Source organism: Cynocephalus volans, chromosome 4, assembly GCF_027409185.1.
Source record: "Cynocephalus volans isolate mCynVol1 chromosome 4, mCynVol1.pri, whole genome shotgun sequence".
Classification (NCBI taxonomy): Eukaryota; Metazoa; Chordata; class Mammalia; order Dermoptera; family Cynocephalidae; genus Cynocephalus; species Cynocephalus volans.
In genome coordinates this window covers 114,276,339-114,299,564 of record NC_084463.1, presented here as the reverse complement: position 1 = coordinate 114,299,564, position 23,226 = coordinate 114,276,339, and the positions used below count along the sequence as shown (strand labels likewise).

General features: G+C 44.9%; 1 protein-coding gene across 1 annotated transcript in view; it reads right to left on the bottom strand.

Annotated features, from left to right (window-relative positions):
• Positions 1 to 23,226, bottom strand: part of SPON1 (spondin 1) — a 271,707-nt gene that overhangs the window by 20,058 nt on the left and 228,423 nt on the right. The window contains exon 7 of the mRNA XM_063095511.1: positions 2,032 to 2,096. Coding sequence (XP_062951581.1) covers positions 2,032 to 2,096 — 65 coding nt within the window. The remainder of the gene's footprint in view (positions 1 to 2,031; positions 2,097 to 23,226) is intronic.

Below are 23,226 nucleotides of genomic sequence, written 5' to 3'. Positions count from 1 at the left end.
CTACTGCCCTGGTGTGAGCTTCCTCAGAGAAGATCCAGAGCAAGGCTTAGTGATCACAACAGGCTAGAGAAGGCCTCCGTACAGCTAGCGAAGGTGCCTTTGTCCAGCTGTCCACATTTCGGCCTCGTTTTCCCTCCTCAGGCTTCAACTTAGGGCCTCAGCTCCACCGAGACCAGGATCAGTTCTGACCAGGGCAAAGAACATCCTTCTAGACTCAGCCCATGTACCTCCTGTACAAAGCCTTCCCCGCCCTCTCCCCAACCCTGGGCTGTGTTATGATCCTTCTCTGGGCTTCCAGAGGCACTCATATTGTCATCCTAACACTTATCCCTTTGGAGGGTATAGGGCTACCACGATGCCATTATAGTTTATATATTCTGTATGTACAATGCTGCCTGGACTTGTGCAGAGGGCAGACCTGGGGTGGTAGAACTCTGTTTATTGTCTGTCTCCCCTCTTGGCTGAGTGCTCCAAAGAGTGGGGACTGCGTGTACAGGGCTGGCACACAGTGGGGGATGAGCCATCGGCTTGCTGAATGGTCAGGCAGGCAGACACCAGGTGCCCACGACAGCCTCCCTGCTCCCAGCCGGCCATGGTGAATGCTGTGCTCAGCCCCTCCTGAGCTTCCCCGAGGAGCCTTTCTTTCTTTCCTTTGAATGTCTTGCATTTCCCTTCCTATCACATTGGCTTTGATTTTCTCCCACTGAGCAGTATCTCACACACCCCTGGGTTGCTGCTGTCTTCGTCAGTGCCATTGTTAATGGATGCAGACAGCTCCATCGAGGGGCTGGCCAAGCCGTTCCTCATGAGCCCCTTCCTTGTGGTTGACTGGGAACGTCATCTACTCCATGCCTGGCATCCTTAAAGGGTGAATGGAAATCAAGGCTTGTTCAAGGAACTGCACAGGATTCAGGGTGGCCGGACTGAGGCACAGAGCTGGGAGCCATGGGAGGTGAGCCCATAGGAACAGGAGGCAGGGGCCAGTGAGTTATGCCCACTGAGGCCTAACAGGCTAAACTAAGCAGTGTGGACTGGATCATGGGGCCAAGGGGGGTCGTGGAGGGATTTTAAGAAGTGGAGGACACAACAGATTTGGATTCTTAAAAAAATCACTCTGGTAACAGTGAGGATGAGGAATCGGGTTGGGGGAAGACTATAGAAGAGAAGGAGGTGAAGTAGTCCAGGTGAGAAAGGACAGTGGCTTGGACTCATGGCAGGAGGATGGCCAGGTAAGGACTGATATGTGAGATGTTAAGGACGCTGTGGCTCACTATACTTTTGAGGTTTCTCAACAGCGAGAAGAGCAGGTTTGTGCAAAGGCGACAGATTCCATTTTGGACACTATGAGTTCAGGGTCCTTGTGGGCCATTCATAGGGAGATGTCCAAGAAACTGATGGGTATATCATAACATCTATCCATCTATCCATGTGTCTGTGCATTCATCTGTCTGTCCATCCGTCCATCCATACATCCATCCATCCATCCATCCATCCACCCATCCACCCATCCATCCATCCATCCATCCATCCATCCACCTGGGGGAGTGGTAATTTTGGGAACTATCACCATACCCCTTGCCACCAAAAACTTGAGTGTGGATGAAATCTCCAGAGGATGGAGTAGACAGAGAAGAGATGGGGACTGAGAGTGGGACCCAGGGTGAATCTGGCTTTCATGAGTCAGACTTGCTTACAGTGAGTATATGTGTGTGCTCTGAGGGCTAACGTGTGATCAGTTTGTTGTGCTGAGAGCATGAGTGAACACACAGGTTGATCATTACGTCTGAATTGAGTCCTCTGTTGTGTTAAAGCCATCGGGGTGGGTGGGGGTACAGAGACCAAGCCTGCATTCCTGAGAAGACAGGGGCACTTGGGATACTCCACACATGGGCAGCAGCTCACCTGCTTGCTCACCTGAGAGGTATTACTGACTTTAACGGCATAACTGGTATGTGGTGGCTGTTAGGCAGGTGGCTTCGAGTACAAGGCTAGGCTGGGGCAGGGCAGGGCCAGGGTCTGTGTGCTACTTACACGTTGAGAGGCTGCCAGGCTGGCCACTGGGCTTTGGCTTTGATGACGGTGAGGACCTCATCACTCTGCAAAAGAGGACCACAAATATTTAGTGAGCAGAGTTGAGCTCATGAGACCAAGAGGACTTTGACGTGGTGACAGTGTCCATCCCCACTCCCTCACCTGCTTTGGAGGTTCTACCTGCCCAGGTATGGAGCTGCCTTGCCAGGGATGGGGAACCCTGGGGTCTCAGTGATACCAGGCGGTGGGACTGAGCTGCCAGTGTGCCTGGTGTGTCTTGGGTACTGATGAGCCCACTGAGCCACATCTTTGGTCTCCAGCTCAGCCCATCCCTTCCCCACTGGAGCCAGAGCTCTGAGCTGGACTCTGCCTTGGTTGGCCAGACTTCCATATCATGTCCAGCCAGGAGGTCTGAGTGACGTGCTCTGTGTCCTGGCACTGAGTGGGGCCTGCTGCAATGCAGCCAACACCTAAGCCCGAGGACTGTCATGCTGAGGAGGCTCCTGCTGTCAAGACCCACACACTGGACCAGATTTCTTGGACGAGGAGGCCAGTAAAGCCTGGGGCCACACATCCCCTGGGCCACTCATGATATTATGCTCTATTTTGCTGTGGAAAGTGTGCAGAGCACCATTACAGCATGGGGAACCTAAAATAATTTTTTGAGGAAGGATTTCATAATTAACATTTTGAAGGAAAGCATTAACTGGTCATCATAGGGCAAAAAACAGAACTTTGTTGATCTTGCTCAACTTTGCTTTGAGGTTTGGTTGGGTTTTTATTTTCAATTACACACTGGGACTGAGGGGTATCATAATCCTAGCAAGGCTTCAGGTCTCCACAGGTCCAAATTCAGCTTTGGCGGGGTCTTTCCCCAGCGTGGAGTCAGCTGGCTCTGGATCTCCCCTGCCCCCGGCCTGGGCCCAGCAGTGCTCAGATACCATTGTCCATTATGCATAGAAGACTCCAGAATGTCACTAGCTGTGGAAGAGCTTTGTTGCCAACTACAGATGCCTGAGTTCCAAGGGAGCAGGGGCATGCTCAGCTGGCTTGCAGCCACGCCCCGGTCCTTAGAGCTGCGCCTGGCAGTAGGTAGCTGGACATATTCGGGATAAACTGGTGAACTCTTTGGTTGGGTACCTTGCCCAGAAAATCCCACAGCTCTGAGGAAACTGGAAAAAAGGAGGCCAGAGGTGTCTCCCAGGCTCAGGTCCAAGTAAAAAAGCTTTCTGGTTCAGAGCTCCTTGTCCGCAATGAGGGGAAGGGGTCATTGGGTGGTGAGCCTTAGAGAGGAAGGGGGCTCAGCCAGATCAGTCTTGGTCTAGGCTCCTGAAGAGGGGCCTAAGGGAGGGTGAAGGGTAGGCACGGGCCCCCAGGTACAAGCCAGCAGAGGCAACCCACCCAGGGAGCTCACAGCCTCCTCCTGAGCCCAGGCTCCTTGGTGTCCCTCTTTTGGTCAGAGGTAAGAATCTTCAGATGTGTTGACACCCCACATTCACACATCTGCAGGAAGAGCATTTCCCAGTCCCAACTGAGCACTTACATCTCTCATAGATTTGTTTGTTTGCAATGTATCCTTCACTCACTTCTAATAAATATGTGCTGAATGACTGAGAAAAGCTGTTCACCGTGAACTCACATGTGCAACATCTCCCAAATGCCAGCTCCATATTTCCCATGACCTGGTGTTCCTGTTGTCATCTCATAGGCTCCAAATCCCACAGTGAATCCTTCATCTGACCTGGAACCCTGCTCTTCCTCCAGTGGCCCTGCCTGTGTTCAAGGCACGTCCACCAGCGGCCTGAACCAGACAGGGGGCATCGCTGGCTCCCTCCACCTCCTGCCCCTCATGCCAGTCAGGCTCTGAGAGCTTCCCCGTTCATGTCCTTCCACAGTCTCCTCTCTGGTCATCCCGTCTCCAGCATCTTCTTGCTTCCCCAAGTCCATCGTCCATGTGCGGCAAATATGACCATGTCTGTTCCCTGCCTAAACCCATCAACAGCTCCCTGCAACTTCCATGATGACTTCTTAATTCCTGAGTCTTGCTGACATGGCCCTCATCATCTAGCTCTGTTGTACACTTAGTTTTTTTCTTTGATTTTCAAATCCAGAATTATATACACTTATTGTAGAAAATTTTAGCATCACAGAAGCACCCAATGCAAATGTTGAGCACATTCTACTTCAGCATCTGCCCTCTCTTTAGCATCTACCCTCTTCTCCTTCTCCAGAATGTTGCAGTTTTGTCTGTATCTTTCCAGACCTTTTACTATGCATGTGCAACTCTGTGTGTGTGTTCACGAGCATTATGTATAGCTTTTCCAAGAAAAATTGCATCATACTGAATATCTTGCTCTGTACCATGACTTTAAAACACTTCCTTAATATTGTAACATGGGAAACTTTCTGTCAGCACATATTATATACTATATACAGAATATACTATATGTCATAGCTCTCCTTTTTAAAAAAATTTTTTGGGTGTTGAAGGTCTTCAAATTATGGCAAGCCAGTTCAAGACTTATAAAAAGGAAATCCAAGATATGAGATCCAAGGAATAAGATACTGTCTGATGACAATCCTTTTGCCCTTGAAGAAATATTTCACTAAAAAATAAAGTCAGTGTGGGTGGAGTTAAGGTGGCCACCAAGTTAGTGGGCTTTGCAGATTTACCTTGTTTTATAATTAAATCTTGGTTTTCAAGTCCCAACTAATGACATATTGATTTTGCTTTTGCAATATATAACTCAACAAAAATAATTTGGGCCCTCCATTGGCATTTATTTATGGTGCTGAAATTCCATCTGTACTTTTAAGATCTATGGAGGCTCAAAGGACAGAGTGTCCATACGTGTGGGTATTACAGCTTCTTGCTGTAAATCATTGTACCCAGTGGTGACACAGCATCTGCGCAATCCACAGCTTGTCGTGCCTTTTTGTGATCATTTGTGTTATTCAATGAAATAAGAAAGCAGAAGCATTCTGGAACATTTATTTAAAAAGCTAAATATTTTTTGTTGAAGCATCAAATTTCTCTGGTAGATCCTAAGCCTACAGAATCAAAGAGAGTCTGGCTTATTCATGGCCATATCCAAATGCCCATGGATGCTCAGTAAATTGTTGAAAAAGCAAAGCTGCACTATTCCTTTTGATGTATGTATAGAACTCCATAGCATGGGTGTTCTCTAATTTATTTAGCTAACATTATTAATTGGATATTTCATTGTCTCCATAAATGATAGTATGATGAAGGCTTGTGTACATATTTTTCTTTGTTCACACATCCAAGGGTTCCTGTGCTGTTAATTCCCAGGAATGATCGAAATATAACGCAAATTTAAAACGATGGTAGGGCCTACCAAATAATTCTCCAAATGTCTGTACCAATTTATACTCTCAGAAAGAATGTGTATGTGTCCAAGTCCTCTCAACTCTGGGCATGCTGGAGACTGGTGTGGTTGAGAGCACAGGCTCTAGAATCATACCTGGGGCCAAATCCTGCCTGTACCATTTACTAGCTCTGTGTCCTCCCTGTCAATCTCTTGACTTCTGTTCATTTTTTCATCTGTGAAATAGAGTTAAATAAGTATCTACTGCCTGTGATCGTTGTGGGGACTACATGGCATAATTCACGTAATGGGCTATTATGTTGCCCGGCACATAGTTAGTGCTCTTTAAGTATTAGCTAGTATTCTTACTCTTACTCAATGTTCAGACTGAGCTGGTGTTAGAATTGGTTTGCACTGCTTGAGTACATAGAGTGGAGCACACAGTTGCAGCTACGAACCCACAAAGCCTCGGGAGGACATCCCCTCATTTAAAGCCAAGTTCTGAGTCTCGGGGAGCACGTGACAGGAGGTTTATGTGGCTGGGTGCACCTTGCATGGGCCCCTGGAGCACTGGCATTTCACATTCTGAAGAATGAAGGACTTAAATTCACAGTAAGCAATTCACACTTTGGACGTAAGTGAAAAGCTTGTTTTAAACTAACAAGTCTCTAAGGCACAGACAGGATCTTTCCAGAATCCTTAGAGCCCTTTTACATCTCCCATAGGACCCTTTTCAAACAAAGTGTTTCAGGGCGTTCACAGTTCATGCTTCGTTTGGATGATGTTAACACTTTTCTGAAGATATGCCAATTAAAAGAAAACACCCGGAAGAAACTACAGGTCACTTATGTCCACCTTTCTTTTTGCTTGTGGTAAACACTGTGGTGAAGATGTGACAGCTGTGCTCACAGCTCGTGGCTACTGGTACTGTATGGGGACAGCATAGCCCGAGTAGGCCAGGGGCCGAGGGCAGAGCTGGGGGAAGGAGGGTCATGTGGAGCGAAAACAGGCCCGAGACAGGCGGAGGCAGAAATCATGTTAATGTCAGAAGAGGGAGAAAGTGATTCCGGGGCTGGGGCGGGGGCTGGTGTCTGAACCATCCTCTCCCCACACTGGCCTCCCACGTGCTCCAGAGCCAGCACCTAGTGACCGAGCTCCAGGCATCTCAGCCATGCCCAGGACAAAAGGCCAGGGACCATCACCTCCTCCCTGTCTCGGATCTCACCCCCTCCTCTGTTCCCGCAACTTCCTGGCTCCTGACCTGGTTCCTCATCCCAAGGCCCCCTTGGCTCCTGGCAGCACTGAGGCTCAGCTCCCCAGGCCTGCAGGCTTGGAGTCAGCTCAGCCAACTTGTCTGATGTCCCCACCAGGAAGAGAAATGGGATGCAGTCCACGGGTACACAGTGAAAGGAATGGAAACAGGGAGAAAGAACAACAACAGTTGTTTATAGTTTTTATGTGCCAGGCACCTTGCTAATTACCCATATATATATATGTAGGTATCTTATTTAACCCTTACAACACATTTACAAGGTAGGTACATACATTTCCATTCTCAGAAACACATTTATTTGGCCGCTCGCAGTGAGAGCTAGGGTTTGAGGCTCAGTCTGACTGTAAGACCACACTCGTGGTCACTGTGAGCCCAGGCAGAGGGGCGCAGGAAGGGTGAGCTATGGCCCTGGAGAAATGGCCCCCTGCAGCTTCTGCTGCCCTCAAGGGCATGTCCTAGCCTCTGCCGAGTTCTGCATATTATAGCCGAGCTGGGAGGACTATCGGACTGTGTTCACGATATTGGTGCTGTTGTGCTCAAGAGCGGGGCAGGCAGAGGCTCCTACAGTAGGAGAGAAACTGTCTGCTATTGAAGAGGGGAAACCCGATGACACTAAATGCACACGCAGTGACACACATGCATGCACATAGACGCCCACCCACCATTGTGCATTTCCCCATTCATCACCTGTTTCTTACAAAAACCTTTGAGAATAGCTATCACACTCACCATGGCAGACAAGGAAACTGGGGCTCAGAGAAGTCAAGTGACTTGCTGAAGACCTTCGGGAACCACGATCAATGCAGGTGTGTCTGACTCCACAACTCATGCTCTTTCCACTTTCCCTGACTACTCTTGCTCTCCCTCCCTGTCCTCCCTACCCATGTTGCTCATTTTTCAGCAAGAGTGAGGCTGACCCTGGCTGGCGGTTTTAGTTTCTCAGAGGAGCCCTTGCCTTGAGGCCCTGGCTCACCCAGTTCCCTCGGGGAGGGCAGCGCCAAGAATCTCACTAGAGACCCCGGGAAGCACTGTGTGGGCCCAGTATTTTCTTCTGCCCTTTCCCAGAATTCCCACTTATCCCACAAAAAATATCAATCCTGATGGCTTCTACCTCTGAAGGTAACTTTGTCATCCCTTGGTGAGTGTCCTGGTGATGAGCAAAAGGAAACGAGCCATTTCATGAGGTGATAACAGGGCTACAAGTATCTTTAAAATCAACTGGGCTCAGCTGTTGCCTCTGATCATTTCAACAGGCTCTGGGCTTATCAGGTCATAAATAGAACCAGACAGCTCATAGCTAGTGGCACTTTACAGTTTGCCTGTAAGCTCACATGGCCCGCACTGTAGCCCTCTGAGCTGGGCAGGCAGATGGTCCCTATTTCTCAGACAAGGTCACAAGACTCACCTCTCCTCTGAAATTGCTCTTGTCAAGGTCACCAGTGAACCTTCTGTGCCAAGCCCAGGGTCAGTGCTCTGCCCCTGGCTCCCATGGTCCCTCAGCAGTGCTTGATGCAGCAACCACTCCCTCTTCCTGAAACACCTTCTGCTTGGCTCTGGAGCCCCTGCCCTTCTCGGTGGCATTCCTCAGTGTCCTTGCCGACTGTTCTGCACTTCCTCTAGACATCTGAGTGCCCATCCCTTTGTCTGATGATCTTTTCTCCATAATGCTTGTCACTGATTTACTGTGTGTTTTGCTTATTTACTTTCTATCATCTCTGTCCCCCCACTGGAATGGGAGCTCCAGGAGGGCAAGGGTTTTTGTCTGTTTTGCTCACTACTATACTATCCGTGTTGAGAACTGTACTGGGAATGTGCTCACTCAATATTTGTTGAATGAATAAGAGGCTGTGATGACAAAGGGGCTGGTGTCCAGCTGAGCCCCAGTCCACTAGCTCCCCACTGGCCTAGGATGGAGCCAGATCAACCCTGGCGTTAGCTGGCGGGCTCTGGGACAGCAGGTGAGAGCGCTAGCACAGAACATGCTAGAACTGCCAGGTAGCAGAAGGAAGGGGAAGGGACAGCACACAGAGGCCACTTTAGGAACCGTGGTCAGAGCTCATGGGTTTGAGTCTTCCTTAGGTGGCCACCCCAGCCATCTGGCTGGCCACTTATGAGAGCTCATTCCACGCCTCGTCCCCAGGGATGCAACTGCCATCACAAGCCGCTGTCTGATCAGCTATTTCAAAGCCAGAGAAGGTATCTGAAGCCCATTAACAGATTCACACGAAGATGATGCGTTTGCACAAAAGCATTTCAAATTCAATTTCTTTTTATTTCTTTTCAAATACAGCCTGTAATTCCGATGGGAAAATTGCATAATGCCTGTAGATAACAATTTTCCCCTGAGATGGTTGTGTGAAGCAGTTTGGCATCTCTGAAGCTGAAGAAGAGCCCATCAGAGCTGCCCTGGGCCCGCCCCTCTGCCCCTCCATCCACGGCTGTCATCACGTGACCTCCGTATGGCTGCATTGGCCACAGGCATCCATTTAGCTTGTCCTTTGGTGACCAAACTACCAATCTAGGGTTTAACCTCATTTTCTGTATTTTTATTGTGATCTTTGTAATGCTCATGAAAGTCTGCTTCTCCTCCAAGTCAAACAGGTGAGTGGCAGGAGCTGCAGAGGTTGATGGGACATGTCTGTCTCTCCCATCCCACAGCCCCCATGACCTGCTCTTCTGCCTCCCCACCTCCCCACCTTCTACCCTAGCAATTAGAAAAACTGCAGTGCCAGCATGGTACTGGCATAAAAACAGACACTCAGACCAATGAAACAGAATAGAGAATCCAAAAATCAACCCACATACTTACAGCCAACTGATCTTTGACAAGGGCAAAAGGCGCATACATTGGGGAAAAGACTGCCTCTTCAATAAATGATGCTGGGAAATTGGACATCTATATGCAGAAGAATGAAATTAGACCTGCACCTCCCACCATATACCAAAAATCAACTCAAAATGGATTAAAGACTTAAATATAAGACCCGAAACGATAAAACTCCTAAAAGAAAACACAGGGGAAACACTTAAGAAAGTAGGACTGGGCAAAGACTTTATGAGTAATATCCCAAAGCACAGGCAACAAAAGGATAAATAAACAAGTAGGATTATTTCAAACTACAAAGCTTCTGCACAGCAAAAGAAACAATTAACAGAGCGGAAAGACAACTTACAGAGTGGGAGGAAATATGTGCAAACTATGCATCTGACAAAGGATTAATATCCAGAATATACAAGGAACTCAAACAACTTAGTAAAAAAACAAATAACCCGATTAAAAATTGTGCAAAGGAGCTGAATAGGCATTTCTCAAAGGAAGATATACAAAAGGACAAAGGACAACAGACACATGAAAAAATGCTCAACATCACTCCACATCAGAGAAATGCAAATCAAATCCACATTGAGATACCACCTCACCCCAGTTAGGCTGGCTATTATCAAAAAGACAGAACAACAAATGCTGGCGAGGATGCAGAGAAAGTAGAACCCCCCTACACTCTTGGTGGGACTGCAAGTTGGTTCAGCCATTATGGAAAATGGTATTGAGTTTCCTTAAACAACTTCAGATACAATTGCCATATGACCCAGCAATCCCACTGCTGGGTATATACTCCAAGGAATGGAAATCATCATGTCAAAGGGATACCTGCACTCCCATGTTTATCACAGAGGTATTTACAATAGCCAAGAGTTGGGACCAGCTTAAATGTCCATCGTCAGATGACTGGATAAAGAAAATGTGGTATATACACAATGGAATATTACTCTGCCACAAAAAAGAACAAAATATTGCCATTTGCAGCAACATGGATGAACTTAGAGAAAACCATATTGAATGAAATAAGCCAGGCACAGAAAGAGAAAAACTGTATGTTCTCACCCATAAGTGGGAGCTAAAATAATAAACACATAAATAAATAAAGAAAGATACAACATTCACAATAATACACTGAACTTTCAAAAGGAGAATTGAGGTTACTAGAAGCAGGAAGGGAAGAGTGAAGGAGGAATCGGTAAAAGGCCACTAATAGCAATGATGGTGTATATTATTGAATATAATAATTACTCTGATTTGAGCATCACATATTGCACACTAGTATTGATGTTCAACTCTGTGTGCCACAGATATGTACAATCAACTATGTTACAATATAAAAAAGAAAAAAACAAAACAAAACAAAACAAAACAAAACAAAACCCTGCAGTGCCAAGGCCAGAGCAGAGAAGTGAAAAGGGCGTTGGGCTGGATGACACCAGATCCAAAGGGGAGGGAACTCGCTAAGCAGGGGCTGTCCTCTTTCCAACAGGAGGGGGCTTCAAGGAAGCCCAGCCTGAAGCCAGGTCTGGCTGAAGGTGTCTCGACCTGTAAGGGCAGCAGCCCTAACCCTGCCCCGTGGGAGCGCCTCTGGTGGTCTCAAAGGCACAACACTCAACACTCAACCCTGTCTCCCCATCACCACCTTCCATCCTAAGGACAGGTCCTGACCCTGAAGCCAGCATTAGAGCAGGGACAGGATTATGCCCTCCCATATCCCCAGCACCAGCCTGGCTTGTGGGAGGTATTCAGGGAATATTCAAAGATGAATAATGAATTAGTTAATTAAACAATTAATTAATGACAAGCTGGAGGAGGCCTCTGGCCTTGCTGCTCTCCCAGGGGGTCTTAAGGACTCTTGTTCTGAGTGCGATGGGACTGGGATGAGGCTGAAGCGTTTATGAACAAGACAGTGACATGATCTGATTTATATTTTTAGAGGACTCTGCTGGCTGCTGTGAGACAGTAAACTGTAGTAGGGCAAGGGGGGAAGCAAGGACACCAGTCAGGAGGCCATCATGGTGTCCAGGTGACACTGGGCCAGGGAAGAGCCATGGAAGGGTAAGAAGGTGTGGGATACAAGTCATACTTTACAGGCTGACTCAGCAGGTTCTGCTTATGGATTGGATGTGGGGTATAAAACAAAGAGGGTCAAGGATGACTCCAAGGGGAGGTGTCATGTAGGCAGTTGGATATATGAGGCTGGAGTTCAACGGAAAAGTCCAGGCTGGAGATATAAATTTGAAAGTCATCAGCACAGAGGTGTTAGAGTCATGGGTAGATGACCTGGGGAGTGAGTGGAGGCAGTGGAGAGGGTGGGGAAGAGCCAAGGAGCCTAAGAGGGAAAGGCCAGAGAGACAGGAGGACACCAGGACCTGCTGGGGCCTCTTCAGAGCCCTTCTGCCGCCCCATTGCTGTCCCTAGGGTTCCCTGCTGCCCCCGAGTTTCAGGAAAGACAAAAAGTTAAGGCAGTGGAGCTAGCAAGCCCAGCCAACTCTTTTTCAGGCATTTGCTGTGAAACAGTTGAGATAAATGGCCCTGGCAGGAAGGATAGGTGATTACTTTTGAAAAAATGAGTGACTTCATTCTCTGTACTGGCCAGCTGCCAAAAAAAAAAAAAAAAAAAAAAGAAGAAGAAATAAGAGATGAATGATACTAGTCTAAGTTTGTATGTTGAAAGGTATAATTCAATCCAGAAGAGAAATTGTATCACAGGAGAGGGAAAGGATGTGTTTGCAGGAGGGGAGTCCTTGAAAAGATAAGAGGCGAGATGCAGACCTGAGCGGGAGGGGTGGTCTTCAGCGTCACAAGAGCAGGGGAGAGGAAGCAGAGTCGGAAGCTGCAGACCTCATGGGTATGGGCATTGCTGGGGGTAGAGAGCAAGGAGCCATCCACCCAGCGATTATTGAAAGCCCTGATCCATGCCAGGCTCCACTGTCAGTGCAGCAGAAGGAGCCCTGAGTAGAAGAGACAACCATCCCTGCCCTTCACAGAGCCTTCACTCCAGAGCAGGGAGGTAGGTATGAGCAAATGAAGTTACCCTGTGGTGGGTGCTGTGTCAGATGCTGATTGGTTCTCTGGGAAAAATAAAGCAGGGAAGGGCGGGAAAGGGGATGTTGCAACTTTAAATACAGCGGTGGAGGAAGGCTTCCTCTGTAAAGGGACTTGAGTATATTAAGCTATAGATGCTAATGCATATGGGCCAGGAAAGAACTCTATCAAAATGAAAATATATTGTACCTAATACAATGAGCTCTTTAGAATTTAAAAAAATAATAAAACCACATTTTAGGAAGTGAAAGAGAAAGAAAAAAGCAAAAAAAAATTACCTGTAATCCCACCATCCTGACCCAGCAGCTATCACCAACTGGTATATTCATTTGTGTCTTTGTTACATAGTTGAGATCATGGCTTACACACACATGTACACATAAACATGTATATACTTTTGTATCTTTCTTTTTTTTTAACCTTGTTACCTGGTCTTTGCGTTCATCGTTTAAAGTACCATGTCACAAATGAGATTTTCTCTAAAATACATTAAATTTAAAAAGCAAGGGCTGGTGGTTAGCTCAGTTGCTTAGAGCATGGTGTTGGTAACACCAAGGTCAAGAGTTCAGATCTCTGTACTGGCCAGCTGCAAAAAAAAAAAAAAAGCAAGGTACAGCATAGTTTGTATAGTAATCCTTTTGTACAGTAATCTATCTACCATTGTGCAAAGAAATGGTAGTGATAAAGAAAATATGTGTGTGTGAATTTCTAATTGTATCTCTGGGAAGATATATAAGAACTTGATAAAAATGGGTTGCCTCAAGGGAAGGGAACTGGGTAACCGGGGAGCAAGGAAAAGCATGAGACTTTCCACCATATATTACATCTTTTGAGTTCTGGACCAATATATTGTCATTAAAGAAAAATGGAAAGAAAAAAGAAAAGACCACAACCAAGGCTGTTTCCCATGGTTTTGTCAACTGGATAGCGATGAGGGCATTTGAGGTGGGCATTGTGGAGCTGAAGCTGTGTGTGGAGAGAGGACAAATGCCTAGAGCTGATGGGCTTGGAGCTGAGGCAGCAGCCAGAGGATGGGCAGAAGGGACAGAAGAGCCCCTGTAGGGGTAGAATTCCTGAGACATCTGATGGGTTCTCTACTTGACAATTTTGAAGCCTGTTAGGCTTTGTTAGGCAAGGAGTATCTTTAAAATAAAAGCAGTTTCAAAAGAAATGAGAATTCATTTGCACACCAAGACCTCCTCCTCTCCTTCCCCACTGAGAAGCTTCTGACCCAGGTATTATGCCGGCAACCTGTTTTGCTGGGTCCTTAAATATAATAATATTTCGCTTCATCATCTCGCTTTATCCACTGATTTCCATAAAAAGCTTTCAAATTATTAAGTAATGAAGCTCCAAAGGACCTGGACGGGGGAGAAGTAAGTGTGCCTTAAGGTGCTCAGCACGTTAGTATCGAATAAGGTTCTTGGGAATGTTGCTTTCTTAAATGGTGCTATTTAAATGCAAAGCAACAGCTCTCAAAAGCTGTAAAAGCTTACCTCTTTTCATTCCTGAGATCTCCCACGTATTCGAGGTTTGGGGAGAGGCTTGGGAAGAGACTTGGGAGACAACAGGAGAAATTTTGTGTTGCTGGTTGACACTAAAGGAGTGTCCCTACTAGGAATTTAAGATTACATCCACAGGCTGGCCTCTTCCAGGGTGCCTTGATTGCGAAAATTCCTCTTTGGTTATCGTGACATCGCGGAGCAGGAGTTAAGGAGCAATGTGATGGGATGAGGCAGACGGAGTTCAAGTTTTTGCTCAGCCACTTACACGCTGTGCAAGTTTGGAGAAGTTGCTATCCTCTCTGAGTCTGATTCTTTATCTGTAAAATGTGTTTATTGAGCTCCTTTATGGGCCAGACACTGTGCTGGTCACTGGGTGCAGGGCAGTACACAAGACGGACAACGTCCTGCCCTGTGAAGCTTGTCTTCTAGTGGGTTCACAACAGTGCGTGTGGGTGAAGTGGGATAATGTACATAAAGGTGAACCGTAAGGAAAAGGGTAGCTCTAATTGCTTAGGTATATTCACAGTCTTTCCACCCCCTTCTTTCACAGTAACCTCTCACTACTGCCCGACCTACCTTTTGGCTGAATCTCCTACATTACCTGTCATGCCCAGGTGTCTCAAGGCTTGTACTTTTGCACTGGATCCCCTTGCCCGGAATGCTCTTGTTCTTTGTCCCCTTCTGAAAAGCCTTTTTAATGCCCCCAGACTCTCAAGTCATCTTTTCCATGACCTCCATCATGCTGCATTTCTATTTGCACGACTCTCTGTTCACTCACAGGTCTTCCCCTCCAGAAGGTGTCTAGCAAAGCATCCTTTTCATAGCAGGTGCTTGATTAAACATATTGAATGAATCTTCGATAAAGGAAAGTTTTTCATTGGCAAATGATACATGTGAATTATGAGAGGATCTGGAAATTGTTATTACTGCCACCCAAAGAAGTATTCATAAAACTTTGTGATTGTCACACTACAGGGAGATCACAGGTTTATAGAGCAATTTGCAGCAGAGGTAACTGTAGCAGATGCCTCTTAAAGCGCTTCTTTTCCAGCGTTAGGTCTGAGGAAACGTAGGGGTCCGTGAATATATTATTAGGGTCTTCTTAGTTCTATATGGGAATCTAAATATTTTATATTTTTATGAGAATTTAAAAAATCAATGTATGCATATTATGGATCATCTCTAAGATCTTCGAATCAAGCACTGCCAGGCAGATTCCGTGGCCAGGATGCATTTGTGTTTACATTGCATTGTTCCTCCTTGCAACTTTATGGTAGGCTTGTGGGGTGAATGCTGGCGCCTACTCGGTCCCTTTTCAGGAGTAATGTACTTATTTCCCAGATGCAGGAATGATGCAAAATGTGGCTCTTAACTGTCAGTTCTTCTGCATTGGCTGGATAAACCAGCCTCATGTGAGGTCACACCTCCTCCCTGGCACAAAGGTCAGGCCCCTTGTCCCCAAGGCAGGACAACTCTGAAGAACGACCCCAGCCCCGTGAGTTGACAGAGGCCTTTTCCGGGCCTGAAACATAGCTCAGCTTTTCCCTCTGCCCCTTCCTGCTTCCTTCTGTTCCTTTCCAAAGCTGTGGGTCCCAAGAACATTCCCTGATACTTCCTACAAGCTAATTTTGACTGAAAGTCTGCTTCATAGAGAGACCCAGCTGCTCTAGTTAGTGGAACAAAAGAGAGGTAGGGTTAACAAATCAATGACATTCTGCCAGGTAAAGCCCAAAGGATATGTGTGTTGCTGCAGGAAGAATGTGTTTTCAGTGGCTGGGAGAATAGTGGGAGAAATGAGTTAGCCCAAAGGACCCAGATATGCAGGCATGCCAGACTTTGAAGGACCCAGGCCAGGGTGGTCAGCATCACATTTAGATTGTGAGCAGTCATTCAATTTCAGCAAAGCAGCATCACACACCACATTAAAGCAATGCTCTTAATTAGCATTTTAAAAGGTTTGTAGTTCAATTTGTGTTATTAGTATCGTTATTTTGCTTTTATAGTCTTATGAGAGTTATAAGCAAAAGGAGTTAATATCTAGTTATCTTTGCATATATTTAAATAATATGATGATGAAAATAATTATAAGTCAACTTTGGGGTTTGTGAGCTTGTATTTGCTCTTAAAAGAGGTTCATACATTATTCAGGTTTGGGAATTATCCAGTTTTGCAATAGCGTGGTATTCAAAGCTTGGGTTTTAGAGGCTCTGTGGCTTAACTGTGTAACCTTGGGCATGTTAATTAGTTCTTTGAGCTTGGTTTTCTCATCTATAAAATGGGGATAACAATATCTATCTTACAAGTTTGTTGCAATATACAAATGAGCTGCAAATAAATGCAGAATGCTCACACAATTCCTGACACATAGTAAGTACTCAATAAATGGCAACGGGTAGAAGAGGCCTAACAGTGACGAATGCACCTCTCGGCAAGCTCCTTCCAAGCCTGACCTAGAAAAACCCCAGTTGTCTGCATCCGTCCCTGACAGACAGCAGGAGGATGGAGTTTTAGGTAAGTTACTTCCAACAGGGATCAGAGTTAAATTTGCTTAAAAGCTAGCAACCAAACACATAAATACTAAAGCCCCAAGGCACATAAAAATGAAAGGTGAAAAATAGAAAACTGTGAAGAACTATGGCCCAAATTTAAATTCAGGGAATTTAATTTAGGGTTCACTCAATAAATGAAATAAATATTCGCATGGTAGGCTGAATAATGGCCCCCAAAGATATCCACATCCTAATCCCAGGATCCTGTGAACGTTACCTTATATGTCTAAAAGGACTCTACAGTTATGGTTAAATTAATGATCCTGAGATGGGGAGATTATCCTGGATTATCCAGGTGGACCCTAAATATAAGTGTCATAAGAGGGAGGCACAGGGAGATTTGACCAAAGAAGAGGGGAAGGCAAAGTGAGGATGGAAGCAGAGACTGGAATGATGTGGCCACAGGCCCAGGAATGCAGCTGCCACTGACTGGTAGCTGGAAGAGGCCTCCTGGAGCCTCCTGAAGGAACCAGTCCTGACAACACCTTGACTTTAGCCTTGTTAGACTTATTTTGGATTTTTGACCTTCAGAACTGTAGGAGAATAAATTTGTGTTGTCTTAGCTACCAAATTTATGGTAGTTTGTTACTACAGCTATAGGAACTAATATAACTCCTGTGGCCCTACTTGCCCTTTGGATTAGTGAGTCTAGTGAAAATGAAATAACAAAGACCAGTTGCTAGAAAGGAGGAGTGGAAGGGGCATAGCTATTCAAGTCTGAAGAGCTAATCTGAATCCTGCCTCTCTACTTCCTAGCCATGAGACCTTAGGCCAGTCGGTAAGCTTCTCTGAGCCTCACTTCATCTCTAAAATGGAACTAAAGGTAACTCAAACCAATATGAAGTTCATGAACCATAAAACTGTGTGAACTATTGTCATTATTATTACCACTTAAAAAAAAAAACCCAAATTGAGGATTGTAATCAAGATGCTATCTCTTAGGCAGATGGCCTAGTGAAGAACGAGATTTACATCTAAGAAGACTCCATGAACGTTTGACTTGGGCATGGCGATTCAGTGCTTTGGAACATCTGAAAATCTCAGTCATTAGACTCCTGTCTGTATTCATCTCGAAACTTCACAACCTTAAACCAGGGCTCACCTTTAATTCTTTACTTTTACAATCAGGCCAAGTACGGTAATATTATTGTTAACTTGGACTTCTCTCTGATAAGATGTTTTATTTTCTTTAAAAAGAGAATATCAATAATCCATTCATCTCTAACTATTGGGCAATTTTCCTGTGCTTGAAGTTTCCTGAAATATAAATCATGAAAATAATCCATGCTTGAAGCTATAACAAGAAAAACGACTATTATTTTTCAAGCTCAAGACTGTTCACACGTTTTCAGTCTATCTTTATTGGCACAGCACAATCTCCCGAAGCAAAAGGAAGAAAATAAATAGCTTGGAAGTTTGAAATTGAATCCTATCAACAATCTTCCCCCCATTTGTAATTCACTTGAGTATTTCCTTACTCAGGTAGTTAGGAAAGGATTGCTGTTTTGATTGAAACTATGTGCAGTCTTGTTTTTTAAAAACATTTTTATAATGGACTTTTTCCTTATTACAAAATGTGTTCATTGTAGAACATTTAGAAAATAGAGAATAATATAAAAACAACTTATAACCTTACCACCCACAGATTACCACTCTTACTTGTTACTTTTAAGCCAAGAAAAGACACTTTGGTGTGCCTGAGTGTGATATTTATGGACTTACCAAAGCAGCTTCATTCCAATAATAATAGGAACTTGGACTCTATATTCCTCTATAATTTGGGCCCTGCTGTGTGTGAGTAGATGTGGTTTAGGAATTTCACATCCAAAAGTCTGAGAAATCATATGGAATGGCTCTGGAGAGGCCCCAGTCACTCCATCCCCACCATGTTGGCTTCATCATGCCTTTATATCAGTTCAAGAGCCTCTCATCCCAGTTACTAGCTCCAGTTCTAATCCTCTCCCCTCCCCGCTGCCCCAGTCCCTTGTCAAATCCATCAGAGGGAACTTTCTAAAGCATACATTTGATCAGACTACTCAATTTCTTGAAATTCTTCCTTTGGCTTTAGGGATAAAGTCAAATTTTTGTAGCGTGGAGCACAAGGGTTCACCCTTTGGCCCTGTCTACCTCTCCAGCCTCCTATGTCCCCTACCCTCGCCTGTACATGTACCCGTTATTCCAGCCACCCCCAGCATTATCTTCACCCTCATCACCAAACCAGCTACCAAGTATTGGGTGTGACCTATATGCTAGGTGTGAGCACACATTACCTATGTTAGACTCACCTACATACTAAGTCTTATAAGGTGGGGCTTGAGAATGAGGAAACTGAGGTTTAGAGAAGCCAAAAAATTCATTCCTGCTCTAATAAGCAAAGGAGAAAGAATATGAGTCTAGGGTCCTCTGATACCAAAGCATACTCATAAGGATTCCTGCCACCCTACTGAACCACTTGCAGTTTTGTGAACCAGATAGCTTTTTTTTTTTTAAGCTTCTGCACCTTTTTATAAACCACCATTTCCCTGATGTGCCTTTTAACCCTTTCTCACCTAGATAATGCCTATTTGTCCTTAGAAATGCAGCTAAAGCCTTTCTGACCACTCAGTTTAGCGTAGCTGCTTCCGAGGTGCCCGGTGTTGACTTCTGTCTCTGTCAGTGGGATCTGCTTTGAACTGCAGTTATCCCCGCAAGTGTCATTTACCACCTTCCCCACTATGAGTGCTTCAGGGGGAGGAATCGTGTGTTATTCATCTCATCTTCACATTCCTCTTCCTTACTGTCTGGCACAGGATTTGGCACAAGGGAGGAATTAAATAAATGTTTGTTTAATAAATGAATGAATCAGCAGCAGCTCCTAGAGCCTTCAAAAATAGGCTTCAACTAATCAAAACTTGATTTGCTTGTAATGTTCCTGCCAGAAGTGGCTCAGAGAAATAAGGAAAATAAAACCCAGAAAGAATTCTTCTCCGCCAGATCCCTTGCCTGACTGGAGCCAGATGAAAGAACTTGTCATTTGTAACTAACTGCTGATCCTCAGTGGGGCAGAAGGGAGCTGGACTCCCCAGAGTTTTTTTGTTACATTTAATTCTCATCACTTGGCTATTTTGTGACCCAGATAAGTTCCAGGGCAGGGCACCTGGCTTTGGAAATTGTTGGGAGGTGAAGAATGGAGGCAGAAGCAAGAAAATTATGTCCAGGGTCTATCATGGATTGGGAGTGGGGGTGAGAGTGGGAGGTGGAAGGGTAGAGAGGACTGGGGGACTTTTGCCCCAGTTTTCACACTCACAAAAGCCTCAGAGAAGAGCCTGGCATTCTCTCCAGAGTCACAGAGATGTACCAACAGAACGAAGAAGTTCATCTTACAACTTTTGGCATGTCCTATTTACAGTGAAGCATAAATGAATATTTTTATAATTTTTGTAAATTATCTTGAGATTAGCACAATTTTCTTGCATTGTATTTTTGTGTTAAAGCATTGCCCCAATTTTGTTAATCCTATAACAACATTTTTCCACTTTTTAATATGCAAGAGCTCTTAAAAAATGGAGGCAACTCAACTTTTGAGAGGCTCTGGCTGAGTGATCTGAGTGAGCCCTCTGTTTCTTGGGCAGCAGTTTGATCTTCAGGAATGGGTACAGGGTGGGTGGTCCAGTGACATGCTGGCGCTGACTCATCTGGCTCATGAGAGTTGGTGATATGCATCTTTTCTCAACTCCATGTGCAGTGACATCACATTAGTAGCTTGAAATTGGCCACGGTGGGAGTATTTATACCATGGAAATTGGCAGACATAAATCAGGGATATTTTTCTTTTTCCTGAGAAATTTATAACATTATTATTGGTGGTGGGAGGGGTGGGGGAGACTTTAAGATGGAGGTGAAAGGCATTGTTCTGACCTAATGATGGTGAATGCATGAAGGAGAGAGGACTCAGGCCACTCACTCGGTGTCAAGATGTAGGGAGCATCCAGATTCATGGGACATACAGCCACTGCTCCCCAAGCGAGCTGCGCTTTAGAATCAGGTGAAGACTTTTTAAGTCTACTTATGTTCAGGTCCCACCCCAAAGATACTGAATTAGAATCTCTAAGTGAGGCATAGAAATCAATGCTTTTAAAAATGTTTTCAACTTGGTCTGGCCAATGACAAAGCATATGGGAATCTTTGTTGGGTATCTCAAGATATTAAGACACCTTGGGAAGAAGATGATAAAGTGCGGGTCTGTGAGAACATAAATTTCCTAAACAGGACCTCTGTCATGTAATGCCACTGTTACCTGTCATAGCTTGACGAGATCTGGGTTATGATGGTGATGGAGGTAGTGGTGCAGGGACAAAACAAGGAATGGATTCTGGAATGTTATAATGGGAACAGGCATGGTTTAAATTTTTTTGTGTGTGCTTATACAAAGCTTTATCAGACATACTCCTTTGAAATGGGCTTAGGCCATTGAGTTCCCGAGTGACTTCACAGGACAATAAAATATCTCATGGCCCCAGCATGATTCCAGTACCCATAACATCTGAAAGTGGTACTAGTCCCAGTAAGAGCTGCTGACTTGGGTTGGACAAGACAGTGATCTCAGGGCCAAAATTTTCAGTGAGGGCTGGGAGTGACCAGGCTGGTAGGTGGCAGAGATCAGAAGGACAGAGGCCTGTATGGCTGGGTGGTAGAAATCTCAGAGGAGCAGGGTTCCTTCCATTAGGTGAGATGTGAGGAGGTGATGGGAGGAGGTGGGGCCTGACCCTTCCCCTTGCCCCGAGTTATGTGGGGTGTGGAAGAACAAATGCCCTTCACTTGAGAGGACTGAGGTGGAGCAAAGAACAGGTATTTGACAAGGAGGGCATGGCAGGAGAGATGTGTGATGGAATAAAGGATGGAAAGGACCTTTGAAGGACACATGGGGACCACACAGACATTTTTCATTACCCCAAAATGTCACTGAATCCACCCACAGTGGGGATCTGGCTTTTGCCACCGCAGCGGTCTTGCTCCATATTATTGTTTAAGTTGCCCCATGTATCACATTCTATTACAATTAAAGAAAAAAATGTGTTTATGTCTTAAGTCCAATTTCCAGGCATAGTGGAAATAGCCTAGATTTGAAATAAGACAAGCCTAGGTTTGAATTCTGACTCTCTCCCTTTCCAGCTGTGAGGCCTTGGGCAAGTCATTTTACCTGTCTGACCCTCAGTTTCTTCATGTATAAAACAGGCACAATAACTCTACCTACTCATGAGTTCTAGAGAAGAATAAATCATATATTGCCTGGAAGCTCCCACTATAATGTATGAGATATAATAAGCCTTGACCCTCCCTCTTTGAGTAAATCATCTTTGTTTCTCCATGATCTGTCACCATTCATGGTTTCACGAGGATGCACAAAACACGGTATGTTGGGTGAATGAATGATGGGTAAGCGAATAAATGAATTAATTAATGAATACTTATTTTCAGAATGACATGTTGAGAAAAACCCAATGCACTCTTCCATGGCTAAAAGGACTTCTCTTGAGATTCTTTTAAGCATTTAGATCGGGTTGGGTCCTCTTTCCCATTTCAAGGTCAGGACCATTCCTTTGTCCTGACCTTGGCATAATGAGCCATGAAAAGCTTGCAGCTTTTTTTCTGTTTTAATCCTTCTGTCCATTTAATGGGCTATATTTTCCCTGGAAACAGTGGTGTGAACATCACCAAGATAATGGATAATAACATTACATTAACATTACCACCAGCATGATCCAGATATTATTCAATTAAAGTAATAATCCCTAATGCAGGAGAAATTGTTTTGCTCTTAAGAATCCAATTCAGCCATCAGCTCACCATCACATTCAAATGACAGAAATTACCTTTAAGTCACAGATGTGTAATGTGATGTTGAAATGGATTTCTAATTATATTTTATGATGCTATATTGTAGACGTTTTTAAGGTCAAAGTTGATAGCTTGTCATGTTTTCATTTTCTATCACCAGGCAATTTGAATACCTCTTCACATATATAATGAACAAAAATTAGAAATTTGGGGAGGAAAACTACTTCAAAGGATTGCTTAAAACAGACAAACAATGTCACCTTAGTAAGAACTAAGAAAAGACTAAGATTGTTACTTAACTTTAACACTGGCCCTCTGAAGATAGAGACGGGGAAGAAAAATACCCTCCTACAGTTGAATTCAAGAGCTTTTTCACCTAGGACGTTGGCTGGACCATGTCCAGAGTGTAGTTCTGTCCTTTCCTGGTCTGGGACCTTGATTTTGATGGTATGTGCAAAGGGGATCAGCCAGAGGAACTGGCTCACACTACCCAAACCCTCACAAAGTAGACGACATGCCAACCGTGGGAAACATGGAAGCCAAGGGGACTCTGTGTAAATGCACGGGTGCTGGGCTGCACAGCCTCCACGTGCAGGAAAGTCATTTTGAGAAGTCATAATCTTAACAGAATATTGTCTGGGAAGCACAGTTGATGTAAAGGGTTTAGCTGAATGATTTTAATGGACAGAATCGTGGATTTATTTAAGTCAAACGCATTTACCTCCATTATGGGGACAGACCTGCCTTGCAGACGAAGACATCATGTCATTTGGTCATGCTATCTTCTCTCTTGGAATGCACAGAAGGCGCTGACAAATTCCTTCTCTTTGACTGCCCTTTCTAGAGGCCATGA